General features: G+C 51.5%; 3 protein-coding genes and 1 long non-coding RNA gene across 4 annotated transcripts; all 4 read left to right on the top strand.

The window, feature by feature from the left end:
- The first annotated feature begins 1,981 nt into the window (after nucleotides 1–1,981).
- On the top strand, nucleotides 1,982–4,968 carry LOC144247092 (hydrocephalus-inducing protein-like). Its single transcript, XM_077786431.1, has 4 exons — nucleotides 1,982–2,015; nucleotides 2,264–2,526; nucleotides 3,578–3,817; nucleotides 4,736–4,968. The coding sequence occupies exons 1-4, from the start codon at nucleotides 1,982–1,984 to the stop codon at nucleotides 4,775–4,777; spliced, it is 579 nt and encodes a 192-aa protein (XP_077642557.1). The 3' UTR covers nucleotides 4,778–4,968.
- A 5,061-nt stretch (nucleotides 4,969–10,029) lies between these two features.
- On the top strand, nucleotides 10,030–19,614 carry LOC144247091 (hydrocephalus-inducing protein homolog). The gene is given in 16 exon segments (XM_077786430.1): nucleotides 10,030–10,407; nucleotides 10,890–11,048; nucleotides 11,454–11,623; nucleotides 12,220–12,339; nucleotides 13,592–13,751; nucleotides 13,857–14,029; nucleotides 14,186–14,384; nucleotides 15,080–15,179; nucleotides 15,765–15,864; nucleotides 16,347–16,393; nucleotides 16,396–16,514; nucleotides 16,791–17,029; nucleotides 17,342–17,414; nucleotides 18,042–18,246; nucleotides 18,599–18,831; nucleotides 19,459–19,614. Coding segments are annotated over 16 exon segments (2,631 nt in total).
- A 1,503-nt stretch (nucleotides 19,615–21,117) lies between these two features.
- LOC144247050 (uncharacterized) lies at nucleotides 21,118–22,504 on the top strand. The gene is made up of 3 exons (XR_013340745.1): nucleotides 21,118–21,137; nucleotides 21,712–21,802; nucleotides 22,392–22,504. It is a non-coding gene; the product is annotated as an uncharacterized LOC144247050 (long non-coding RNA).
- Nucleotides 22,505–22,522: 18 nt separating this feature from the next.
- On the top strand, nucleotides 22,523–24,294 carry LOC116184065 (hydrocephalus-inducing protein-like). Its single transcript, XM_031505893.2, has 3 exons — nucleotides 22,523–22,640; nucleotides 22,985–23,127; nucleotides 23,779–24,294. The coding sequence occupies exons 1-3, from the start codon at nucleotides 22,523–22,525 to the stop codon at nucleotides 24,112–24,114; spliced, it is 597 nt and encodes a 198-aa protein (XP_031361753.2). The 3' UTR covers nucleotides 24,115–24,294.
- Nucleotides 24,295–25,087: the final 793 nt, after the last annotated feature.

Here is a 25,087-nt window from a genome sequence, read left to right as displayed (position 1 = left end):
TAGAGCTGGGGGACCCAGTGCAGACCTTCAAGCCCTTCCAGACAGCATAAATTCTGTTCCTGCTGATTAGCTCTGAAAGAGACAGCTCCCAGCTGATGTCTTGGTGCCAACTAACAGAGCACACTAAACAAAAGGAGAAGGGAACTGCACATGTCAGCAAATCCTTTAAAACCCAAAATCAGATGGCTTGAACCCTGGTGGGGTGGCAGGGCTTATCCAGGTAACTTGGTCCCTCTCTTTGCACCATTGTGATGCAGCACAAGCACAGGAGGCTTCAATTCAGGAAGAAGATGCTCTGCAGAACAGATCATGTGATCTGGTTGCAGAGCAATGAAGATTTCCTGTGGAGGCAAATCTTGTTCCTAGGCCCCAAAGCAATGTCAGGCTCAGGCTATATACCAGGCTAGGCAGTTTCATTGAGACCAGTGGAGACCCAGTGTACTCACACTGGCTTTTCATGGCAGAGCAGCTGTGGCCAGTGTCCATTTTAAACTAATTTTATTTTCAGGTACCATTAGAAGTTGATAAAACCTAGGACCTGCACTCCTCCTGACTTCCCAAAGTCATTGCCAGGTGGTCAGGCCATGGGTTTCATGGGCTTGAGCTGAGTTTTTACAGCAGTGAATAGAGAAATAGCCACTGTCTTTGTATCCTCCATCCACTTGGATGTGTAGCCAGGCTGTGGTTTAAGGACTGTCCTTACTCCTCCTTGCAGAGTTGAGCTGCCCGAGTATGTCCTGGACATGGGCCCTGTCCATAAGGGTCACATTGAGAGAAGCACTGTGGAGATCACCAACCCAGGGCAGATCCCAGTGTCCTTCCAGGTTGATGTATCTGTCCTGCCAGACACAGGTAAGCGTGTAGAGACACTTCATGAAGCTTGAAGGAGGTGTCTCAGACAGATTAGCTTAAGCCACTGAACCTGGGGAGGTTTCTGAGCTTTTTCTTCTCAGTGGCCCTGCTGGGAGCTTTAGAGGCAGAACTCTCATGCCCAGGGACTTGGTCTGCCTTGTGACTGCCCAAATGCTTCTGTGCAGGGGCCAGATGGGCTCATCACCCTGGTCAGGTTTCTGAGCTTTTTCTTCTCAGTGGCCCTGCTGGGAGCTTTAGAGGCAGAACTCTCATGCCCAGGGACTTGGTCTGCCTTGTGACTGCCCAAATGCTTCTGTGCAGGGGCCAGATGGGCTCATCACCCTGGTCACCTCTCAGCATCTTCTGCCCTTGGCTCCCACGAGCAGCAAGTTTCTTTGGGCACTCTATGGGCTAGTTTTGTCAACCAGTGGGGTCTGCTGTGTTTTGGAAGTGCTTTGTTTGGAGTTCACACTGTCGCAGCTCCTGTATTCAGCCTTTATTGAGGAAACAGCCTGTGAGATCCTCTGGTGGATCAAAAGAGGCTTCCAAAAGAGGCCTTGAGGCAAGGCTGCACTTCCATCACACAGTGGCTCACTGCATCTGAGGTGTGTTCAGTGCAGTCTGAAGTTTTTGTCCAGGTCACAGCACAGTGTGGGGCTTTCCCCAGACCTCTCAGCCAGGACACCTGTAAGGCCTTAACATGCTTATGACACATTTTGTGTTTCTCATGCATCTCAGCTGCTCTGTTTTCACCTCTTCAAGGTTTCAGTGTGGACCTGGACCAGGTGCAGGGCCTGGCCCCCAACCACACCGTGGTGCTTGAAGTGCGCTTTGAAAGTGCCCACCAGCCCCAGGGTGACGTGGATGTGCTGCTGCCCATAGAGGTACCACAGCTCTTGGGGCAGCCAGCAGGCTGGGCACAGCAGCAGATGTCACTTGGACCCTCCACTGAATTCTCTGTCCTTCTCCAGGTGACAAAAGGCCCCACATATTACATCCGCCTCCATGCCACCGTGTCTGAACTGTCGCTCGAACTCTCCAAGAACAGACTGCACTTCTCTGACATCCTCATTGGGCAGTGCCAGGTTGAGACCATCCAACTCCACAACTGGTTCCGAGTACCCTGCAAATGGTTCATTACTGGCACCAAGCCTGTTCTGAAGGTAAAGCACAGGCGACATTGAACACGTAACTTCTTGGTTGTGTTTTCTTTCTGTCTCTTACCCTTTCTGCTCCTGTGGCTGCCTGAGCATTTGGGTCTACAGTGCATTTGAGGAAGCTTCTGAGGGTCTGGATCCAGGCTGGTTTGCCTGGACCTGTTCCATTAGCTGATGCTTTGCTTTTCTGCCATCTTTGCCCATTCCTCCTCCTCTGACGACAGTAGTTCCCTATCTGCCTGCCCTGTCTACAGGTTTGAATTCCAGCTCTAGGCTTTGGGGCCACACTTGCTTTGGCTGTGGGTGCACCATATCAGTGTCTCAGAGCACGAGGAGACCTCACACAATTGATTTCTGTGCCCAGAACAATCACCTCAAATACACGACACCAGCCGTACGTCAGAAGCAGCAGGCGCTGGAGGATGAGCCCTGTCCCTTTGAAGTGAAGCCCTCCAAAGGAATCCTTGGTGCAGGAAAGTGGTGGAACTTGCAGATCCGGTTTACACCCAAGGAGGAGGTGAGATTGGCAGGTGTCAGCCCAGGAGGCCTGTCAGGGCTGTCTGGAAATGAGGGCTTGGTGCAGAGGGTGTGGTATGAGCTCTGCCTTCACAGGGAGCTTTCTGCCAGGCCCATACTCAGCGTGGCTCAGTTCACCCCACAGAGCATTCCCATGAGATGTGCTTTGAAATGCCCACAGGGACCTTGCACAGAGAGCATCAGGGCTGCCTCTCAGCATATGGGGGCAATGTGCCCAACTCTCCTCAGCCTCCCCCTTGCCTGGCTGTATTTGCAGCTGCAACACTCAGTACAGAGCAGCTGCCCACTTACAGAGGATAATCCTGGAATGGCCAGTCAAGGCTCATCCTGCTGCAGGACTGACAGACAAAACAGCCACCACACACCTTCCTGGGCATGATGGGACAGTCTCCTGTAGTGGTGTGCTGCCAGCAGTCACTGGGGCTCTGGTCTGCCTGTACACTCCCATGCATCTGGGGATTCAGCTTAATGGATGGAGCGTTCCAAAAGTAGTTTGCCTGTGGCCGCTGGGTCTTGGAAACTGGTAGTGTGTAACAGCATGGACACAAGTGCTTCTGTGCTCACAAACAGTCCTAGGGATCTTTTAATTGCTCAAGAGATGTAACCATCTTTTGTCTGGCTTGGACCAGAGCCAAACACTAAGCAGAGATGTTGACCCTTATTTCTGGCCAGTGAGAGCTGATTTGCCTCTCTCCTGGAGCTGATGTTTGCCTGATGCAGCAGTGCCAGGACAGTGTCTGGACACTGTAACCCCGAGGGCCCTTCCCATGAGCATTGCACTCCTGCATGACTAGGGGAAAATGTCTTGACAGTCCATTGTACATGCATCTGCTACCAAATACCCAAATACAGTGCACACCAGGATTCATCCCAGTTACTCAGACCAGGACACAGATGCTGTAGTCCCTAGCAGAAGTAAATATCTGGTTTCCATTCACCTTGGAGGGACTGATAACACCCTGACCTTGGGGCAAGAGTTGTATTTGGGGTCCTGTCACCTGGATGAGTTTTCTCCACTTTTCTCTTTTCAGAGGTCTTACAGGAATGAGCTGGAGTTAAACATTTGTGGGAGCAGCAGTCACTTAAAGCTGCACCTCTCAGGACAAGGTCTGGAGCCACGGTTGGAGTTCAACCCCCCAGCACTAAAGATGGGATGGGTGCTGGTGGACAGCGATGGGGTGGAGGCCACAGCAGTGGTGAGGAACCCATGCGACTTCCCCATTGAGTTTTGCTCCCTGGATTTTGATGAGCAGTACCTTGAGGAGAAGAAGGTGAGAAGGCAGGTCTGGTCCCCATGTACGTGCTGCCCAAGCTTCACAGCACTCCAGCATTCCCAGGCTTGTGCCAGGGAGATGGAGGCAATCCCCAGGGCAAAGGCAACTCTGCTGACATACCTTGGGAGGACTTAAATAGTTTTTGTTATTGGGAGGAAGGGAGAAGACAGAAATCGGGTTTGTTGAGTCTGTGTGATCAAAAGGCAAGAAAAGGAATCTTGTGTGTGGTTTCTCTTCCCTACACACACAGATCCTGCGGATGGCAGTGGGGTCTGAGTATCAAAAGAGCTTTTTAATGCCTCCATGTGCTGTGGGTAAGACTCTGCCTCCACAGGTGCTAAAAGACCATGAAACAGAGAAGAGAACAAAGGCCCAGCAGGCAGAGCTCAAGGCCAGGACTAAGACCAAGGCCAGGACTGAGGCTGAGGCCAAGGGCAAGGCAGCACCAGGTCAGAAAAACAGTGAGGGTTTGGCGGTGTCTTTTGACTGTGGTTACAGCTGGGACTCCAGTCCATACACCCGGAACTCTCTGTCACCTTGCTCTCCAGGGAAAGTCCATGCTTTTAGCAGCTGTCTGTTCCCCAGATGGCAGAGGAGCTCTTGGGTGAAGGGCTGTGGCATCCTCTACCAACCCTGTGTGTAGCCAAAGCAAACTCCTATCTGCCTGCCACAGACTGGGGAAATAATCAGGATATTCCCTTGTGTCCCTTAGCCACAAAGACTAGGATTGTATGAGTTCTTCAGCCAGTAGGACCAAGTCTAATATCAGTGGCTCTTTGATATTTGCACCTTCCTAGCAACAAAAGAACAAGAACATGTTGCTTTCACCAAGTTTCCTTTCCTGGGATCTGAGGGGATGGGGAGGATGGTGAGGATCAAAGGTAGGCCGGAGGCTGACCTGGTTTTGCACTGCAGCACATCACAGGACTCTCACGTTCTGTCCTGAGTCCATGGTGAAAGGGACTGGCAGTCCTGTCTCTCGGGCTGTCATGCGCCACCTGAGCATTGATGCATCTTCAGAGAGGCAGCCCAGAGGGATTGTTGTCATCATCCATGGGCCACCCCGGGCAGGTACGTCAGCTGCAGCCCAGGGCTGCAGGGAGAGGGCGGGCAGGAGGAACGTATCCTCGTGGGCCATGGTGCTTAAGGCAAAGTCCTCAGCTGAACAGGAGGTGGAGATGATCCTCTTGGCTCTAGAATTCAGAGCTTGTACCCACGCTCTAGCTGCCTCCCCCATGGCCTCTCCTGGAGGGACACTTGATTTCCCACTGCCCTTTTAACTTTGAAATCTTGTTGGAGATTTTTCCAGGGCCTGTCCCTGCAATGCCTCCTGTGCCAGTGTCACCAAGCATCTCCTTCTCTCTCTCAGGAAAGACGGAGATAGCAGCAGGCCTGTGTCAGTACTATGATGCTGCTTACATATCCATTGACACCGTGGTGAAAGAGGCCATGGCCAACGATGGGAGCCCAGCAGGGCTCAGTGCCCGGGAGCTCTGCACCAACGCTGCCATGGAGCCAAAAGGCAAAGATAAAGGTAATGCTGGTAAGGAGAAATGCTGGACCCAGAGCTTGAGAACCCCACCTTGAATGTCCACTTCTGCTTACTCAGAGCAGCAGTTTTGCAGTCCTTGAGTCTCTTAGGGAACATGGCTGAAGTGCATCTCTGGCTTGTCTAAAAAAAAAAAAAAAATCAATTTTAAGGGCTCAGTCAGAGGTTCTTTTATAGCCCCTTTTGCTGCCATTCTTGGCATGTGGTTGTTTTTCTAGGGGTGGTGAAGCACACCTGTCTCTTTCCCAAGTATTTTATATTTCCTCAAAGCTGAATTGAGCTTGCTCCTCGTGGGCAGCAGTTCTGCCCTGCACTTTAACAAAGAAAAGTCTTCTGAAGTGGCTCATTAAGCCACAGGAAGACTGACTGTGAGTGTAACCTTGCAAGTGAGAGGAAGGGAAGGACAGCCTCCCAGAGGAATTTCTAATGAGAGACATGCTCCAGATGAGCTCTTTTCTCCAGAGATTTACCTATGGCCACTGTCAGGTCACACAGCTCGTTGGGTGTTCTCCATGTGAGACTGGAGACTTTCATGAAACTTCCTGGGCACTTGGTACCCTGAGCTCTGCAGGGTGAGGCCAAACCTGGCTCGGTGCAGGGGGAAGTTTTGCACTGCTCAGTGTTGAACCTGGCTGGGTTGGGAGCTGGTGGGAAGGAAAAGAATCTGGGTCCCAGCCGGACTTTTCCCATAGGAGGATTTAGCTTCAGTGGAGACAGGTGATGCAAGTGTGGCAGGGCTGCAGGTCTCCACAGGAGAATGCTGGATGGGTGCAGTGTATGGAAAAATTACTCCTGGAGGACGAATCTTTGGTTTGATCTGCAGGGGAACTGCTGTGCAAGCAGCGTCACCTGTGTGCACAGTTGTTAGGAGGGACATAGTGCTGACTTTAAAATCAAGTATGGGATGGTGTGCTTTACCTGCTGGTAAGAAAAGCAGGGAAGGAGGTGCTTCTGGGAAACAGTGCTCCCAGTGCCCAGCAGACTGGGGAAAAAGTGCCATGTTCCTTCCCAGGGTTGTGCCTGTTGTAGGGAAAGGTGCCTGCTTGCTTTCAAAGCCCCTCTGAACCATCTGTCCCCTGTGCAGGTAAAAAGCCTCACCTCACTGCTCAGACCAAGAATAAACAAGCCCCTGGGGGAAAAATCAACAAGAAGGATGCCAGAGGCAAGAACCCTCTGGCACAAAAGAAGGTGCCAGCCAGCAAACCCAACATAAAGGACACCAAGGTAAACATGATCTGCCCTGTTTGATGCCTGGGACCTTTGCATTGTCTTTGAGATGAGCAGGGGCTGCTTACAGTGGAGGCTCTGTGCCAGCCACGGCCTGGTATGTGGGTCCATAGTGCCACGACTTGGGCTGGGAATGTGCTCTGGCAGACAGCTCCACTGCTTCTCAGTGGTTTGCTGGCAAAGTGCAGTCCTGGCTAGTGTGGCTGCAGGCAGTGAACAAAGTGCTGGAAGGCTGCACTGGAGGCTTGCAACCTTGGGTGTCTGCTGGCCAAGGGATGGGCCCTCCAGGACCATCCCCTGGAGCCCCCAGCCTGCACTGCAGGGCTGTTCTAGTTTGCACTAGGGAGGAACCCCAGCTCCAAGCCCAGCAGTGGGAGTTGTTCAGGGCTTTCCACCGTGGTTTCTTTTCCTTACAATGGTCCACATTGCAGTTCACAGTTTCCACTGCTCCTGCGCCGCAGCAGCTGAACATCACCAGCAGTGGTGGGGAAGAGCTGAACTTCTTGAGCTGTGTGCTGCCCAAGGACCTGCTGGTGGACATCCTCAGTGAGAGGCTGAAGGTGTGTGGGGTGGGGGAAAAGGAGACATTCCTGCTCCAGAGAGACAGCACTGGGGTACAACTCAGAGAGGAGGAGAAGGAGGAGGAGGATGCTGGACTGTGTGCAGGGAGCCCTGGGGGAAGCTGCAGCTGCCCTTATTGGCAGAGCCCACGGACAGGTCCAAGCTGCTCTTAGCTACTGCACTTGGAACAAGGATGGCTGGTGACATCTGGGTTTGCAGTGCAGCTGCGAGCCCCCTGTGTGCAATGGCTGACTTACTCTTCCCTTTATTCACAGGGTAAAGATTGCTACAAGGGAGTGGTCTTTGATGGCTTGGAGACCCTCTTTGCAAGCAGCCTGGAATCTTCTTTGCTCTGTGTACTCAGAGCTGTCAAGAATTGTCATCATATTTACATGGTGAACCTGCATCAGGATTATGCTTCTTGGAAAGCCAAGGAGGAAGCTGAAAGAAAGAGGAAGAAAGCTCAAACAGAGAAGGAAGGTGAGATATCTCCTCTCAAATTATCTCTCTGAAGCCCTCAACCATATCTCTGTGTATCTGGATTTGCAGCAGAGCTTGTAAGAAATGTTTTTATTAATCTTTTTACCTTCTGCCTCAGTGTAACCAGCACTCCTGTTAATCTTTTTACCTTCTGCCTCAGTGTAACCAGCACTCATCTCAGAGCTGCAGGAGATCTGAGGTTTAAAGACTCACCTTAATCTCTAACATTAAATCTTGGGCACAAGTGCCAGCTGCTGTAGCTCAGTGACAACCAACTGTCCTCAGCCTCGGTGCACTTAAGCCAGGCAAAGCCCAAGAACCACACTGCCCGGCCATAGTTTGGGGGATTGTCTGAATTTTGGAGCAGGGATATGAGCTCCCCAATATCTCCTGGTATGATAGGCTGGGTCAGGAAAGGCTGTGAATCCTTGCAGCTGACACAGAGCATCCAGCTCTGCTTGCAGTCACTCACGGTTTCTCCTCTGGTTTAAAGAACTGCAGCAGTAAAAAGCTATTCAGAGGAACAGAGAACATGTCTTGCAAATGGATGAGGATGAGTATGACACCCTCCCTGAGGAGAAGAAAGCAGAAGTGGATAAAATAATACTGGAAACGAAGACTATACAGACGGAGGGGTGAGTAAGCCGTCCATGGGTTACTGCTTAGGGTCCCTTGAGGGTTTCCAAGGACTCTGAGCTCAGAGGTATTTGATAGCAAAGGCCAGAAGCAACACAAGGATGGCCACTCTCTTAGCTCCCTGGCTCCCAAGAGAGGAAGCACCTTCTTCTGTTGAGCTAGAACATCATCTTCTCTATTTTAGTGGTGAGCCCTCCTGGCTTAGATGCTGCCTGCAGGGAGCTGGGCTCTGGGCTTGCCTTGGCACTGCCTGTAGAAGTCTCTTCAAGTCCATGATGTTGATTTATGCCTTCTTTATCATCTCCCTTCACCAAAATGGTGGGATTGTGCTATGGGCAGGTGTGGGGCACAGGGTCCTGGTCCTGCCACAGATGAAGTCCTTGCAATGCTGAGCTGCCAAGGTTCTCCTTATGGTGGGACACCACCCATAAAAGCTCACGTCCTTTAGGCTCCCCTTCCGCTGCAGCAGTAGGCAAGCTCTGCTCCAGCAAGGCAGCCCAGCTCAGGACTCACAGGAAAATTGTGGAGCTGGGAGTGGAGGCTGCTTGAAGCAAGCCTGTGTATCAGGGCTCCTTTCCGCCCAGGCTGAAGTTGGTTTCATGGCGAGGTGACAGACAAAGCTGCTTCAAATTGTTTGCATGGCAGATAGCACTGGTTTGCTTGGTCACAGCTGATTCCAGCAGGAAACCTGGCTGACAGGAGCCTGTCTTGCAGGAGAGGATTCCTGCAGCCTTTGCTTTCTGACTAATAGGATTATTCACATGAAGGGGCAGGCTGTGCCCAGGGAGAAGGGGGTTGAATGAGCGGAGGATGAATTGTAGGAGGGATAAGCAGATGTTAGCAATCTGTGTTCTGCTTTAAACTGGGAAATCAAGAGACAAAGAGCGTTTTCAGGCATCAGCACAGAGAGCTGGTGGATCAGCCTTTGGCATTGGGCTGGAGGTGTCTGGGTGTGCCTTAAGAGGGAGGTTGCAGTCGAGACTTTACGATGGCAAGGCGTAGGTTTGGCTGGTCCTGGAGGTCCTCTTCCACCATGGCACTCACTTGGGATGTTCCCAACCTCTGTGGGTTGAGGAAAATCCACATAAATGGTCTCATGATTCTGCCTGGCCTCGGGGTCAAGGAATGAATTGCAGGGCCAGCCAGGACTAGTGAGCCCAAGTTTCTGGTGGTGACTCTCCGCGATGTTTTCTATTTTGTTTGCTGAAGGGAGCTGAAGGAGGTGGCTCAAAAGCTTGAGAAGGAGGCAAAAGACTTAGGGGAGGAAGAGAGGCAGAAGGAGGAAGAGAAGCAGAAGAAGGAAAATATACATATCTCCGTGGGGAAGCAGCCTGAAAAACCACAGAAGGAAGCCAAAGCCCCAGAGAAGAAGGAAACCAAAGCCCCAGAGAAGAAGGAAACAAAAATCCTAGAGAAGAAAACCAAATACCCAGAGAAGGAAACAAAAATCCCAGAGAAAAAAGAAACCAAAACCTCAGAGAGGAAGGAAACCAAAATCCCAGAGAGGAAGGAAACCAAAATCCCAGAGAAGAAAGAAACCAAAGCCCAAGAGAGGAAGGAAACCAAAGCCCCAGAAGAGAAGGAAACAAAAATCTCAGAGAAAAAGGAAACCAAAGCCTCAGAGAAGGGGGACTCCAAAGCCCCAGAGAAGAGGGACTCCAAAGCCCCACAGAAAAGGGGAACCAAAACCTCTGGGAAGGAGGAAACCAAAGCCCCAGAGAAGGGGGAAGCCAATATCCTAGAGGACCCAGCTGAGATGGAGAACTTGATCCTGAGGTTTCAGATCTACGAGTCGTCACAGCAGAACATCGCAGAGGTTTTCTCCTCCTGGGACAGAGTTCAGGGTACTATGCAGTTACCTATGATCCAAAAGGGAAACAAGTCCCAGCCCTCAGGTGAAAACAAAGGTCTAAAGAAAACCAGTAAGCCTCAGGAGAAGGTGAAGAAGCCTGAACGTGAACGTGTAGGCCAAAGGAGTCTTCAGTCATCTCAGCTGGGGATGCAAAGTGAAGCTGCAGAAGGGGCAGTCAGTGACAAGCATGTTGGGGTGCCATGCCTGGACATCCAGGTCTCAGATCCTAAGGCCATGATCAGGGAGATCCTGAGGGATGGGAAGCTGCCAACGGAAGACCAGGTAAAACCCTGCAAGGCTGAGATCTTGATCTTGCCGTGGTGGTGGGCCCTGGAGCATTGTGTCCCCCAGGTGATAATGGCACAGAGCCTTGTCCAGGCCCCTGATGATGTTCCACAATGGCTCTGTACCATCTGTGTGGATGGGGAGGTTATCACCATCCCTCAGATGGGCAGGAAGTGTGAGTGCTTTGTGTACAAGTGTCCCATCTGTTCAGAGTTTCCCAGCCCGGAAATCATTATAAACAGTCCCAAGACAGGGCAGCTCATAGTCATTGTTTTCTTCCGCTGAGTCACTTGGGAGAGGTTTCTCTCCTGGTCCCACTTGGTAGCTCTTGATTCTGCTCTGGAGCTTGCTCACCCCACTGGGCATAGCAAAGCACTTATACTTCATATAAGTCAAAAAACCCATTGCCAAAAGCCCAGTGCCTTTGAAGAAGGATGGAGGAGACAGAAGTATAAGCAGGATTTTCTCTTCTGATTTAGATGCTGAAACATCTGGGACTGCGTCCCGACGGCCCTCCCCTTGCCCCTGCTGCTGTGCTCTCCATGGTCAAGTACCCAGAGGAGCGGCTGGGCCGGGCAGAGCGTGTGGAGCCCTTCACCATTGTGGCACCGCGAGGTGCTGCTGTGGAAGACAATCTGGTGGGTGCTCCAGTGGTGCCAGGGCAGGGACCAGGCTGGATGGGGGCATGGGGGACAGGTTGGATGGAAAGAGCATTGTGGAGAGGTAGTGAAGATGTGATGGGGCCTCGTGTCTGCAGGTCTCCTTTCTGTCAGGGATGGGACAAAAGAGACAGCTCTGTGGAGACAGAGCAGTTCTGTAAGACAAGAGGTAAAAAATCACTTAAAACCATCAACTTGCTTTGAGGAGAGTCCTGAGTTTGAAGGAGTGTCCTAGGCAAAACACCAATAAGGAAGACCAAGTCCATGGGCAGGTGGACTGACTTATTTATTCTCTCTTCTGTTGGTGAACAAACCCTCATTTTGCTTTCCAGGATGGGGATGTCTCAGGGCTCACCTCTCCCTCCCTTTTCTCTCTCCCCTTAGGCCAAGGCCCCAAATGTGAAGGGCAGTTCTGCTGAGGGCCAACCAAAGACAGGTACAGCAGCCAGCAGAGACAGCTCTCTAAAGGAGAAGCAGAGAAGTCCCCAGGATTCCTCTGCAACAAGGTCCAAAAGTATGCTGGAAAGTGCCTCAAACCCCACAGAATTCCTCAGGTGAGGCGCACAGGAGGAAGTGATGCCTCTGCTTCTTTGGTCCTCTGGCCAAACAAGGCCCATCATCCCCAGCTCCACAGTGACCCTGTGCCAGTGCCTCCACGGGATGGCGAGTGCACCCTCCTTGTTTCGTTTGCTCCTCAGCAATGTCTGAAGGCTCCTCTTTAATTGACAGGCTGAAACGGTACCAGTGGCTAGTGCCTGCCCACGGTGAGGTGAAACTGAAGGTCCACTTCTCCACCAAAAAGCCAGGGAAATTTGAGCAGACACTGAGGTTTGAGCTCATGCAGACAAAGCACCCGTACGAGCTGCCCTGCTGTGGCACCGGCCTGTACCCCAGCATCAGCCAGGACCCACGGTAAGGCTGGCCCCTGGCAGCCCCCACAGCACAGCTGCCCCTGAACTCACAGCCAGGGCTGACCCCTGGGGCTTCTGCCTGGGCAGATCGTGCTGCCTGAGGTCACCCAGCACCTCCTCCTGTGCTGGAGCTGGCAAGGCAGATGGTGCCTCAGCCACCAGGAAGGGTTTTGGCTTTCTGACTACATTTCCTACTTGGAGCATCTCATAGCTCCTCCTTCCCCACTTTCTCTGCCCAGGCTGGTGTTTCCACAGTGGAGGGAGACCATGGAGGCAGATGACATCATCTTCAAGGAATATGTTGAGAGCACAAAGCAATTCCATTTTGGACCGCTGCTGTGTGGGAAATCAAGAGACTGGTATGTGCTCCCTGCTGGGCTTTGCACTTCTGTGGACACACCTAGGGAGAACAGGCTGTCCTGGTGGCACAATCCAGGGCAGTCCCCAGCAGAGTCCTGGGAGACACATGGGTTTTGAAGGACCACAGATGTGTGAACTTGAGCAGATAAGAGGCAAATGAGCCTTGGAGGAGCTGCTCTGCCTGCCCAGTGGGTGTCTTGGTGGCCGCCTTGGTGGCCAGAGCCACAAGCTGCTGCCAGTCCAAAAGTGATTTGGGGGCAACTTCTGTCCCCCTCCACATCTCAGCTTCACCCCTTAGAAAATGAACTTTATGGTGATTTTTGAAATGCTTTGAGCTCTGCAAGTAGCCTGATCAAGCAATTATTCTGTAGATGGTTTTGTAAACCTTTTATTAATCTGGAATTATTAATAAGATTTTATGGTTGACCTGCCAATGGGTATCAGGAGGAACGTACAGCAGGAATTACATTTTCCTGTAAAAACGTTGCATCCTCACTGCTGGATAAAGTTTGCCTAAACACACTGTCATTGAAGCTATTGTGTATTTCTACTTTTACTGTCACTCTTTTTTTTCCAGTAATATTTCAGGTCTTGTCTCCATAGGAACTCTGGAGGGCTAAGTCTATTTTGACAGCCCAAGGAAATGAAATCAAAATAGTTTAAAATAGCAGACAATCATTAGCCAGATTGATGGATGGTCTGGGATTTGTGTTTGCTTCTTTTACCCTTTCACTCCAAAGTCATTTCCACACCTGAGAGAAGGGTCATTTGTTATATTTTTGCATTTCTCTTGAAAATTGATGCTTTATATTTCTTTCTCAGACTTTGAGCTAACCCATGAAATTCAAACCAGTTTCATGACTTTGATGAAAAAGATTAGCTAAACTCTTTTTCCAAAAGCCTTTCTTTATACCCTGCAGGGAAGGCACACCAAGAAAGAAGGGGAAAGAACCCATGTGCCTGGTGCACTGTTATTTTTCTGGGCACCTTTGAATTTGCATTGTATCAAAAACTCTCAAAGTGGCCTGAGCATCATCAGGCTTCTGGGCTGGAGGCACCAAGTCTGGGGGAAGGCATCAGAGTAAGGCAAGGCTGAGCACACGGCCATGCCCCTGACTGGGATCCATTTCCCTCACTTGTTTGTTAGAGCAGGGTCTTCCAGCACTGCTTCCTCAGGTGCACACGGTGCTCTCCTCTGTGTGTGACAAGGGCAGCAGTCTGCTCTGCAGCCTTTTCCCCTTTTGTGGACAGGTACAAGTGCCAGAACTGTCCCAGCAACTCGGAGAAAATAACCATCCTCAACAACTCCCCCATGAACATAGAGGTCCAGTTCTCCTTTGAGAATGCTGGGAAAGCAGCGACGTTCCTCTTGAACTCTCGCAGGATGGCGCTGAAACCAAAGGAGAAGCAGGTAGGAGAAGGGCAGGCGGAGCAGGCACCGTAGAAGTGCCCAGGGGCTGCTCCTCCTGCTCACACACAGAGCTCTTTCAATTTCTTCTTGTGGGGCCGTGTCCAGGAGCTGACCATTTGGGCATACCCCACTTCCCCTGGCTTCCTGCAAGACAAACTCATCTGCAGCATTGGGAAGAACCCAGAGCCAGTGGTCTTCAGCCTGTGCTGCCATGGGGTGCACGTGAAGCTGGAGGTCAGCCCCCTGGAGCTGTCTTTTGACAAGCTGCTTCTGCACAGGTCAGTCATCCCACAAGCACTCCAAAACCTGTGACAAAGAGAAAACATTTGACCCTGGTTTCCAGGGCATGGATGGAGCTGCTCCAAGTTGCATTCAGTGGCCAGGCTGGTGTCACCATCCGGCAGCTGACACCAAGTGCCTTCCTGTCTCTGCAGGACTGACAACAGGACCTTGGTCCTGAGAAACAACACCCTGCTGCCCGTGGCCTGGCAGCTCAGTGGGCTGGATGACCTTGCTGAGGACTTCCCCTTGTCACGAGATAACGGCACCATTGATCCCTGCTCAGAGTTTGAAGTGACAGTGCATTTCAAGGCCGGGCAGCCTGGCAGCATTGAGAAGAGCCTCCAATTAGAGGTGAGAGGGGCTGTGCCCTGCCTGGCAGAGCGGGGCACAGTGAGCAGCTGTGTGCTGCTAGGGACAGAGCCAGGAAGAGCTGCACCTGACAGACACAAGGGTGCTGTGACCCCAGCTTCTGCCTCTGCACAGCGTTTGCCAGAATGTGCAGTGCGTCCACATCCCCCCAGATTACCAGACACTGCATCCTGAGCCTGTACCACAACCACCTTGTCCCTGTGAGTGGTTGAAGGTTGCTGTGTGGTTGTACAGACTGCAGCGTGATCTCTACATTCCTCCTGGACGTTCTCTGAAGCTCTTGCATAGTGCAACAAACTCTCCCCCTGGGATTTTGTTCCCCGTGGATTAGGGACTGCATTTCAGAGAGGGTGCTAGGTGATTGGAGAAGGTTGTCAATGCCACCTGCTCTGAGACACCTCACACTTCTTGTGGTTGTTCTTACATCTCTGTGCCTCTCAAGGATGCTTTAGCAGCAACATTCCCTGCTGTGGGAGTGCAGAGTTGGGCTGACAGGGTTTTTTACTGCAGCAGAATCCCACTGGGGCAGCCCATGAGATAAACAGCAAAGCTTGGGAGTCCTCCAATGCTTGTGAAGCCAGGGAGGCCGTAGGGGAAGCAGCCAGCAGAGACAAGGATTGTCAGGCTGTCTACCAAAAGAATAATTAATGAACAGTGTCTGTTTCTTGCTGCCTTAGGTTTCAGATACAGAAAACATCCTGGGGATTGTTCAGACTGAAAACATCAAAATCTCTGCAGAAGTCTATGACATTCCTCTGAGCATCGACATCCCTGAAGGTCAGTGGATGCCTCCCAAACAAAGCAGTCCAGGTGCACTGCATTACCTTGGGAGGTGGGCAACCAAAGCACGATGGGATGGGATGGGATGGGATGGGATGGGATGGGATGGGATGGGATGGGATGGGATGGGATGGGATGGGATGGGATGGGATGGGATGCAAGGATGGCATGGACACATAAAGCACGTACCCTGCAAGGTGCATGGAATAAAGCATTGTCAGCGCACTGACAGCCTTAACTCTCTCCCCTCTGAACTCTGAAGTGTGCAGCTTCATGTGCAGATTGGATTTTGGGGCTTTGAAAGAACAGTGATGTAAACAGGCAGTTGCAACTCCCACAGGCTCAGCACAGCATATAAAGCAATTGGATTTGTGTTTGGAAGCGAGGAAATGGGAGACAAGCTCCTTAGGTACTAAGCCTGCAGATATTTTGAGTGGGAAGAGAAAGGGTAGACAAGTAGCTGGAAAACACTTCCAAGAATGGAAACTTGCTGAAAAGGGTTTTGTGCCAAGACCTCCATGTAGTTTGGGACCTGGTATATTCTGCAACCATGTTTGACTTTGCTCTGTGGGTTTTCTGCAGGTCCAGATGGAAGCTTGGAATTTGGAACCATTAATGTCCTGGATAATGTGAAGAAAGTCCTGAGTCTGAAGAGCAAAGGGGTATACAACATTGAGTACAGGTGAGTCCAGCTGCCTGGTAGTGAGCATTTCCTCAGGCTCCCAAGCCTGTGTTGTCCCTCTGTCAATGGCTAGAACTGTTTCCATGCTGGCTGCCTCATGGTAAATAAAAAACTTGGGCTCTCTGATCTCAATTATTCTACCAGAGAATCCAGACACAAACCAGCAGTTCTTCACAGCTCAGCTGGAGCCCAAAGGAGAGCCCCAGAAATGTCAGCCACTGAAATGCTGAGATTCATTGCCTTTCTTTGATGGTCACCTCCTTTCTCTTTCTGAGACTCTGTAAAGAGTGAATGAAAAATTTTGTCTTAAGGTTTCTTGCAGTAACCTCATGACTGACTGCACTCTGTCAAGATCCAGGATTCCCTGAGCAGAGCTGGACTCTCCCTTTCCTTTTTTTCTGGTCCAATGCAAAGTCCTGGCTGTGCTGGTGGTACCTATATTTTTAACTGCAGAGATCTCCATTCCTTCCCTTTCTCCCCAGTTTCATGCTGAAGGATGCAGGTCCCAGGATGCAAGACTTGGCATCCCACTTACTGTTGAGCCTCAGTCAGGCATGCTGACTGCCTCCCAGTCTGGTGTGAATATTGAGATGCTCTTCCACCCCACAAGTGAAATTGTCCTCAAGAACAAGCCCATCCTGTACTGCCAGGTGAGCTGCCTGGGCCAGGCTGTGTTATCACACGGTGTTCTGGGAGCATAAACAGGATAGGTGTCTAATGGAAGGAGTGCCTTACTGGAGAATCCTCTCTGCTACATACACAAACAAAGCCTTTCAAAACCATTTGGGAGGCTTCCTAAGTGGAGCTGAGCATCTGACTCTGGAGGAGGTGCTTAAACAGGGAGGGTAAATGGATGGATGTGGAGGCTGGGACTGGGGTAGAGGCTGGCCTCTTTGCTTTGGTTACCTCCCTTCCTGTGGACACAGGTGATAGATGGCAGCTCAAGGGAAGGAGGCCAGGCTGTCGCCAACATCCCATTGAAGGTGTCAGCAAGAGCTGAGTACAGCAAGTACAGCGTTGAGCCTGCCTCACCCACCGACTTCGGTACCATGATCAAGGGCACCAGGAAGAGCCGGACTCTTGTGCTGAAGAACAAAGGCATGGTCAACTTCAAATTCCACATCCGCCAAGCAGACGAGGCTGCATCTGCATTGGAAAGAAAAAGGTATGAGAAGCCCTGCACCACCCTTCCTGTGAGGAGGCACCACCCCACAGCTGGTATGTGGCAGGCAGCCACAGCTATCATCCATTTGCATCCCTGGCTAGGGGAGAGGGAACAAAAAAATGTCTCAGTATCCCCATGTGTAGTACAAAGCTGGTGATAAAGCTGCTCTGTCCAGCAATGGGTGCTACAGGCTGCTCTCTGGGAGCCATCAGGAGCAAGAAGGCTTTCCTCTGTGAGAAGGAAGGCCAGCTTTGGCCTCAGAGAAAGGCAGGGGAGCTCAGCATGACAAATATCTTTGCTTTCTCCCCTCAGTTCAAAGCAAGGGGAATCTGCTCCATCAGCTACAGAGCTCTCAACAGGAAGGAAATCAAGCTCCTCAACACAGGTGAATGACTCCTGCTCCCCAGTAGTGCTGCTGCAAGGGATGTGAGAAGATGCTGCTGTGCCCAGGCCTGGGGGCTCATCGCCACAGGATGGAACGTGGTCTGCAGGATGGAGTCCAGTATCTGCTCAGTCCCACTGAACGTTCTGTACTCTGGCTCTGACCTGGAGTTGTAGGGTCAACAGAGGGGGGAGCAGGTCCTGTGTTTGGTAGCTGCGAGCCAGCATAGGTCTGTGAACACCACAGAAGCAAAAACATCCCCCACTGAACTCCCAGTCCACAGAGCTCAGACAACATTGCTTTTTCTTCTTCCCAGTCTCTACCTCTCTCCCATCATTTCTCACAGATATTTCTGCTCTCCTATGTTACCTCTGGAGATTGAAGGATCACAGCTACCACCTTCATTCTTTACACTCGGACTCCTTTCTCTCTGCCACTTGGGACAGGCTTGCAGCGCCTCTTGGCTTGTTGCTCTCAGCCTTGAGCTGCCTTTGGGCCATGCAGTCATCCTTCCCTGCCCTGGGACTGGGTGCTTGGGCCCAGCTGGAAGCCAAGGCAGGACATATTCCTTGCTGGGGTGCTGAAGGCACAGCTATTAGCCATCAGCCTCTCCTGGAACTTTTTCTGCAGGATCGCCTCATTCTTGGCATGTTCAAGGTGTCCCCCTGCTCTGGCTCTGTCCATCCGTGGGGCCAGCAGGTGATCAGAGTGGAATGCTTCGCCAGGCAAGAGGGGATATATGAGGAGCAGCTCTACATTGACATCACAGGAAGAGACCCCAAGGACAATCCCCTCGGCATTCCCTTTACCCTGATGGCCGAGTCCTACTTCCCAGGTACCTACTGCCCACAGTCACACCTGCTGCTGATCAGCACCTAAACTTGCTGCTTGGATAGAGAGGCACGCTAGCCCTGGTGTCCCACCTTAAAATCCTCAGAGGTTCCAGCCCTCTTCAAGTCCACCAGTGGACTCATCCCTTCCAGGCTGAGAGGGATGCATGGAAGGATAAAAGGAAAGCAATGCTCTCTAAGACTGAGGTTGACTGAGCTCCATCCTCACAGCCAGCTCCCCCACCCAAGGCTGGGTTTAGCAGTCACCCAGGCAGAAAGGGCTTATCAAGGCTTCTGAGAGGCCAGCAGGGTCATCAGGGAGGCTTCTCCATGCTCACCCCTCTGGTCTGTCCACAGCACTTGTTAAAGATGTCAAGTTAATCTTCAAGGAGTACCCGATCTGCAGCAGCACCAACTTCTGCCACGAGCTGCAGTCATTGAAAGGCGCGGGCCTGTTCATCAGAGATGAGAACAAATTCGTCTTCCACAAGGTTGTGGTTGGGCAAGAGGCTGAAGCTCATTTCAATATTTACAATGCAAGCCGTCTGCCATGTGATGTGGCCCTCTCCATCAAACCCCTGCCTGGAGAGGTAAGAACGGAGGCCAAGGTGGTGGTTGTCCTCTAAAGGCCGTGTGAGAGCCTGTTTTGTTCTCCAGATGCATTGCTTCCTGTGGCCCAGACTAGGCTAGCTCAGTGCAGCTCAAACTGCAGGAGAGAGCAGCAGAGCCAGGGAACAGTTGTGTGGAATTCTGCATGTCTGGGGCAAGGTTTTGGCTCACACCTCTGGGTCTTCAGTGGGAGAAGTGAATCCTTCTAAACCTCTCTTGGAAGCACACTCGGAGACGGGCTGTTATGAACTGACATGTCAGGGCTCAAAGCAGAGCATTTTCTCAGTTACGAATTGACATGCCAGGGCTCAAAGCAGACCATTTTCTCAGGCTCCCTGGCTTTTCCTTCTCTTTGAATGCCAGTTCTAGGTTATTTGCAGGATCTTCCATGCAGTGCCCACCTCCCATATAGGCTGGGGCAGCTGCCAGGACTCAAAACACACAATGCTTTAGCACAAGGTCAGCATGCCCTGGGAGGGAGGGAGCCTGTCCAGGGAAGCAGGAAGGAAGACACTGTCTGGGGCTGTTCTCAGTAATGCATTTATGAATAAAACTGTGTCATGATGAAAGGTATTTTCTCCTAACACTGCTCTCTGGGTTCCCCCAAGGAAAAAAACCCTATCGAAAGCATTTTCAAGGTGGATCCAGTCAAGATGTCCATTGCCGCCTCATCCTATGCTCTTGTGAAGGTGACCTTCACCCCACCAGACGAACAGGACTACGACTGCATTATCAAGGCTTCCCTTGTCATCCCAAAATGGTAACTAACCCTGTGAAATACTGGGGGAGGCCTCACTGACAGCTGCCTCTCCCCTGGGAAGGCACAGACCTCTTGTTAGCTCTAATGCTTTCGGTAGCCTTAGGCAGAGTTCTTGGCATCAGATGATCTAGGAGTAACTCTTAGAGCAGAAAAATGAGGCTGATGATTTATTCTCTGTGAGAAACCATGAAGACAGGGAAATACTCCGTAGCGAATTGGAAGCTACTGAGATGTGCTGCAGCTGAGCTCTGGCCGTTTCCAAGTACAAAGGTTTAGATGAAGCAGTTTCTGTGCCAGCAGGTCAGCAGGCACATTTTGCTCTTTGTTTCCGTACAATTAAGTGATCCTCTGATTCCCTGGCATTCATTAAGTGCCGCCGTGCCAAGCTGCAGCCGCCGGGCTTCCCCTGCCCGGCAGAGGCACGGCCAGCTGCGGGGAACGCTCCCCTGGATCTCCAGGAGAGCCGGGGAGCGGCTGAGGCAGAAGTTTCACTGTCTGCCTTGGGTGGCGGAGAGGCGGCGTCCGAGGAGATAACGAGGGAGCCGACTCAAGGCTAGGGAAACAATTTCAGGTTTAATCCAGGCTCCGGGGAACCCAGTGCCACGGAGAATCCAGCAGCCAAAAGCGCCCTCGAGGCTTTTGCAACGTCTTAAATAGCGGGGCGGTAGCAGGGGGAAGGGAACGCCCATTGACCCGTGCGGGATTTGGGGCAGTGGAAGGTGAAAGGATAGACAGACACAAAAACCAATGGGGAAACTGAAGGGAGGGAGCCCGGGCCCTCATCCAATCCCTCGAGGCCCAGGGAGCAGATCGGGAGGAAGGCGCTGGGAGCCGAGTGACGGACCAGGGAGCGGGGAGCGGGGAAGTGCCCGAGCGCTGTGAGGGAGATCGGCGCTGAGGGGGCGGCGGGAAAACGCGGGGCAGAGCCGCTGGGAGAAAATGGCGGGTGGAGGGGAGAGCCGCTGCACAACTGTTACAGGAATATAAAAACACACTACAACAATTAAGCTATGCTTTTGCTTGTTGCATGTCTCATCTCACTGCAGCCAGGGGATTTGCCATATCTCATCTGATGCCTCGTTTTTTACCTGCTGCACTGCTTGATTCAATTAAGTGGAATTAGTTTTAACTGTTATTGTGGAAGGCTCTGGCTCTTTGGAGCAGATTCCTCTTGTGAATGGCCCTGAGTGGATTGGGAAGAGGCTGGTGGGGGCTGTGTTGTGCGGTACATGAGCACCAAGCAGGGAAAACACTGTGGGTGGCCCTTGCTGCTTAACTTGCCCGTGAGAAATGGGTTAGTGCCAGCTGAAATTGTTTCTGCGTCTCTCCTGCAGCTCTGTGAGAATTGAACCTCGGATCGTGACCTTCCATATCAGCGGGAAGGGGCTCGAGCCACAGCTGACAGTCGTGTGCCCAAGTGCTCGCAGCAAGAGGGGAAACGCCGTGCTGCGCTTCAAGAGGCTCCAGGTGGGGGATTCAGAGACGCTGCCCCTGGTCGTCCGTAACAATGGCATCGCACCTGTGGAGGTGAGGAGGACCTGCTCGAGGAATGGTCTGGTTTGGGAGCAAGTGCTTGTGGCACAGGGGAAGGGTCCCAAAAAACATGGCACACCTGGGAAGAGGTGTCAGAATTCTTTTTAAGCAAGTGACCGACATCTGTTCTCCAAGAAGAGAGTTCTTGGAAATTTTCTATCCAGTCTTTCTTCTTTTAAGTTGAACACAAGAAAAGTGGTGTTTTCCCCCGTCTCTCAGGTCACCCTCTGTTCTCATGGACATGTGTGATTTCCCACTTCCATTAGATTGTATTTGATCCTAGCTTACTACCTTTTAAGTAAACTTAGTTGTGCTTTAATTACATTCTGCCCATTACTTTCTGTCCTGTTTGGTTCTGTGTCAGTTCTATCCAGATGCTTCTGAACACCCTTTTTTCCTGCTGGTTTGACTTAACTTTTGTGCTAAATGCTGTTTGTAGTGGGAGAGGTGCTGGGCTCTCATGCAGGACCAGCAGCACTATGGTGTCAGTCTCCCTGTGCCATCCTGTACTCACACCAGTATCACTGTGCTCTGGGTTCCCTTTTCTCAGTTTATGTTATGCCTGGAGGATAAGCATGGAGTGTTCTTCTTGAGAAGCAGGGCCTCCACACTCAGGATATTCCGCACTGGAGATGTGGAAGAGAACTCCGTTGGAAACGGTAAATCCATTAACCATGAAGTGTGATCATGCAAAGAGGGAAAACCTGTGCCCTGCTCTTGGCTTCTCCGAGCAGCAGCCAGATGTTAGGCACAGTTTCTTTTATTGGGCTCTGTCTCCCAAGCTTTTCTTGGGGACTTTTTGCAGGGTCTCCTCCTAGCAAGTTGTAGGAAGTTCTTCTGTTCTTCTAGACATGGTGGGTTGAGTTGTGGGGGGCTGTCACTACCTCAGTGGACCCTCTGAAGTATTTGCTGCATGTGGGACGGTACCAGCCTGAACACACACAGCCCTTGAGCACAGAGACAGCCAGCAGAAGCCAAAAGCACTCTTTGGCTCAGCTTTGCATATGGCTGGAGCTGGCTGGAAGCAAATGGAATGAGGGCTGGGCATCAGCCTGAGGTTAAGCTGCTTAAGTGGTGCTGTGTCTGGAGGTGGCAGTCCTGTGAACAGAGGAAGAGGTTCTGGGGCTACTGGGGGTAGAACCTGTGCTTAGAAGGCAGCTGGTTTCAACCTCTTATTCCTCATCTATCCTGTGGAAATATTTCCTCTGTACAGCTGTATCACTTAATCTGATTTCCATTGCTGTGCAGAGAGCAAGCCCCCAAAGAAGCTTTTCTTCCTTCTGTGTTCTGGGCAATCGACAAAGTTTGATGTCATTTTTAAACCCACTCTGGCTCAACGTCTGGAAGAGAAGATTTGTCTGTTAGTGGGGGACATCTGCATGACCCAAATAGAGCTGGTGGGTGAAGGCCACAGGGATGAATTCACCCTCGGTGGATTAGAGGAAGACATCCAGGAGAGGAATGCTGAGAGCAGTCTGAAGAAAGACATCATTGATGGTAAGAGAGGACAGGCTGCCAAGGTGTAGCAAGGAAGAGGAAAATGTCGGATCATGTGTGTCCTCCCTCTATCCAGGCCTGGGCTGTCACCCACAGGGCTTGGTGGCCTGTGGGCATGGCAGCCATGCGTGCAGAGCAGCGTGTGCTGTGCTGCATGTCGCTGGCTTAGGGACGTGTCAGGGTGTTTCCCTGGAAGTGGTGGGATGGGGAATTGCCTGGGGCACTCCCTCCAGAGGGAGGAAGGCTTGGAGCAAGGAAGCATTGAACATGCAGGTGTCTGTGCACGTGAGGGGGGCAGGTGGAGCTTCCTGCATGCTGAGATCCCTTGCTCTCCTCCTTTACAGCTGTCAGAGTGAATCACCTCCAGTTTGGGTACTGTCCTGTCAGGAAGCCCTGCCGCAGGACCTTCACCATCACCAACCACACCCGTACAAAGGTCATGCGCTTTGAGTGGGAGACAGACGCCCCATTCCAGTTCTTCCCCAAGGTGAGCGTGGACTGCTCTGCCTTTCCCCATTGCTCAAGCCCTGCCCTGGTGTTCCCAGGAGCTGGCAGGGAGTCCTCACGTACCAGTGATAGCCTGTTCCAGTGCCACGGAGGAGATGCAGCCCCTGGCTTGGCTGGGCCATGGCTGCCAGCCTTGCAGAAAAGGCTTCATGTTATGGGAGGTGGCACCTTCTGTTCATACTTTTGGATATCCAACTTTGTGTACATCCACTCTGAGGTGCAGATTCCTGGCATAGGTGTTCACCACATCAGTCCCTTTTGCTGTCAGTCCTGGCCTACCGTCCGCAGGGGCTGGCCCAGTTCCAGTCCCTTTGCCCCCTGGCTGACCTCTCCCAGGCCGCATGGCTTCCCCTCCCGCACGCAGCCCGTGGCTGGGCAGGGGAGGTCTGAGCTCTTCACTGACTGGAACAAAAGAGAGAGTTGCCCTGGAGTTCTCCGCTTTTAACCCCCTGTGTTCTCAGACATGTGTCCAGTGTCTTCAGTGGTCACACCACATGTCAGCATTCAAATCTGACCACTGATTGGTTTGACCCCAACTTCCTGAGAAAACTCACTTCCTTGTCAAACCAGGATACCTTGGCAGGGACCAGGCTTCCAATTTGGTCTTGACTCCCTCTCTGATTCTCCCTAGGTGGGACACCTCCATCCTGGCTGTGCCAAGGGCATCACAGTGATCTTGAAATCAGATGTCCCAGCCACCTTCAGGAGGCACCTTGTGAGCTGCAAGGTGACCAAGATTAACTTTGAGCTGCCACAAAGGAAGGTTCCTGACTGGGATGACCAAATATGCATCGTCACATGGAAGGAAACCACCAAGAAAGACCCGGCAGCCAGCTGGCCTCAAAAAGAAAAGGTTAGAAGCAAAATGGCCAAAAAAGCCAACCCAGCTTTTACACAAAGAACCACCATAACACCATCACTGTTGGCTGAGCAGCTCCTGCTTTCTCTGGACATTGGACAGCCGTGAGGTTCACCAGCAGTGCATTCCAGGAGAGAGGTGGAAACACAGTGACTGGATACACTCACACGAGAGGGGGAAGCCTTTTGGCAAGAGACCTTTAGCCACACACAAACTGCATCAGTCTGTGCCACAAGCACGAGTGTTGCAGCCTGTGTTGAATGGGGAACGTTTTCTTAGTTTATCCCATTTTATGGTGTTAGAAATCTCTTCACCTCATTTCGTGTCTTTTTGCCAACAAGGAGTTAAGTCTGCTGCACTCTGCCTCTTCTTTCAAAGCGGAGAGAAATCCACTTCTCCTGCATATGAACCCCAAGTTTTGTCTGCCTGGATACCAGAGAATTTGGTTGTCTCTGTATTGTGTGGGATATCTCATCATGGAGTAGCTCAGGCACCAATGACAGTATGGAGGAGTCCAGAGAAGGATCATCTCCAGAGCTTCTTGCTTTTATTGTCATTATTTCCAAACACACTTATCTTGGGTGATGGTTCTTTCTGAGTTTCTGGACCATTTTAAGGCCTCTATACCATCCTCTTTTCTATCAGAACATGTGAGGGTGGAGACTTTCCTAGTGAGATCTTTCACATCCCAAAATGCACATCCTCAGCTCCCAGCAACGTAGCTGTTGCTCCACACAAGACATCTGGAAAGCACTTTCTCCTAAGACAAGAAGAAAAAGGTGCTTTCTAGAACTCTTCAGTCTTGGGGTTCTCCATCCACAGAACTCCAGCAGGGGAACTGAAACCAAATTTTGAGACCTGCTGGATTTCAAGGGGACCAGGAAAAGAGTCAGTGCCTCTACAAGGTTGAAGTACAGGACTAGAGCACAGCTATAGTCTCCATTGATATATTAACAGCTGTGCTAGTGACTGCTTTGATCCGTGGGTAGAAACAACTACTGTAGCAGAGCAGTCTCAATGTTGTCATCTTTCCAGGGAAGTAAAAGTGAGTGGTCCTTTCTAGTCCCTCCGTGAGGCTGAT

The sequence above is a fragment of the Lonchura striata genome, chromosome 13 (assembly GCF_046129695.1).
Source record: "Lonchura striata isolate bLonStr1 chromosome 13, bLonStr1.mat, whole genome shotgun sequence".
Taxonomy (NCBI): domain Eukaryota; kingdom Metazoa; phylum Chordata; class Aves; order Passeriformes; family Estrildidae; genus Lonchura; species Lonchura striata.
This window is presented reverse-complemented; position numbering and strand designations above follow the sequence as displayed.

Bases quoted from the DNA above. Each gene is read 5' to 3' on its own strand.
- LOC116184065 (XM_031505893.2), top strand. From the start codon at position 22,523: ATGACCCAAATAGAGCTGGTGGGTGAAGGCCACAGGGATGAATTCACC. The intron at 22,641-22,984 runs GTAAGAGAGGAC...CCTCCTTTACAG, and splicing joins GAAGAAAGACATCATTGATG to CTGTCAGAGTGAATCACCTC. The intron at 23,128-23,778 runs GTGAGCGTGGAC...GATTCTCCCTAG, and splicing joins CATTCCAGTTCTTCCCCAAG to GTGGGACACCTCCATCCTGG.
- LOC144247092 (XM_077786431.1), top strand. From the start codon at position 1,982: ATGGTTCATTACTGGCACCAAGCCTGTTCTGAAG. The intron at 2,016-2,263 runs GTAAAGCACAGG...CCCTGTCTACAG, and splicing joins GCACCAAGCCTGTTCTGAAG to GTTTGAATTCCAGCTCTAGG. The intron at 2,527-3,577 runs GTGAGATTGGCA...TTCTCTTTTCAG, and splicing joins GGTTTACACCCAAGGAGGAG to AGGTCTTACAGGAATGAGCT.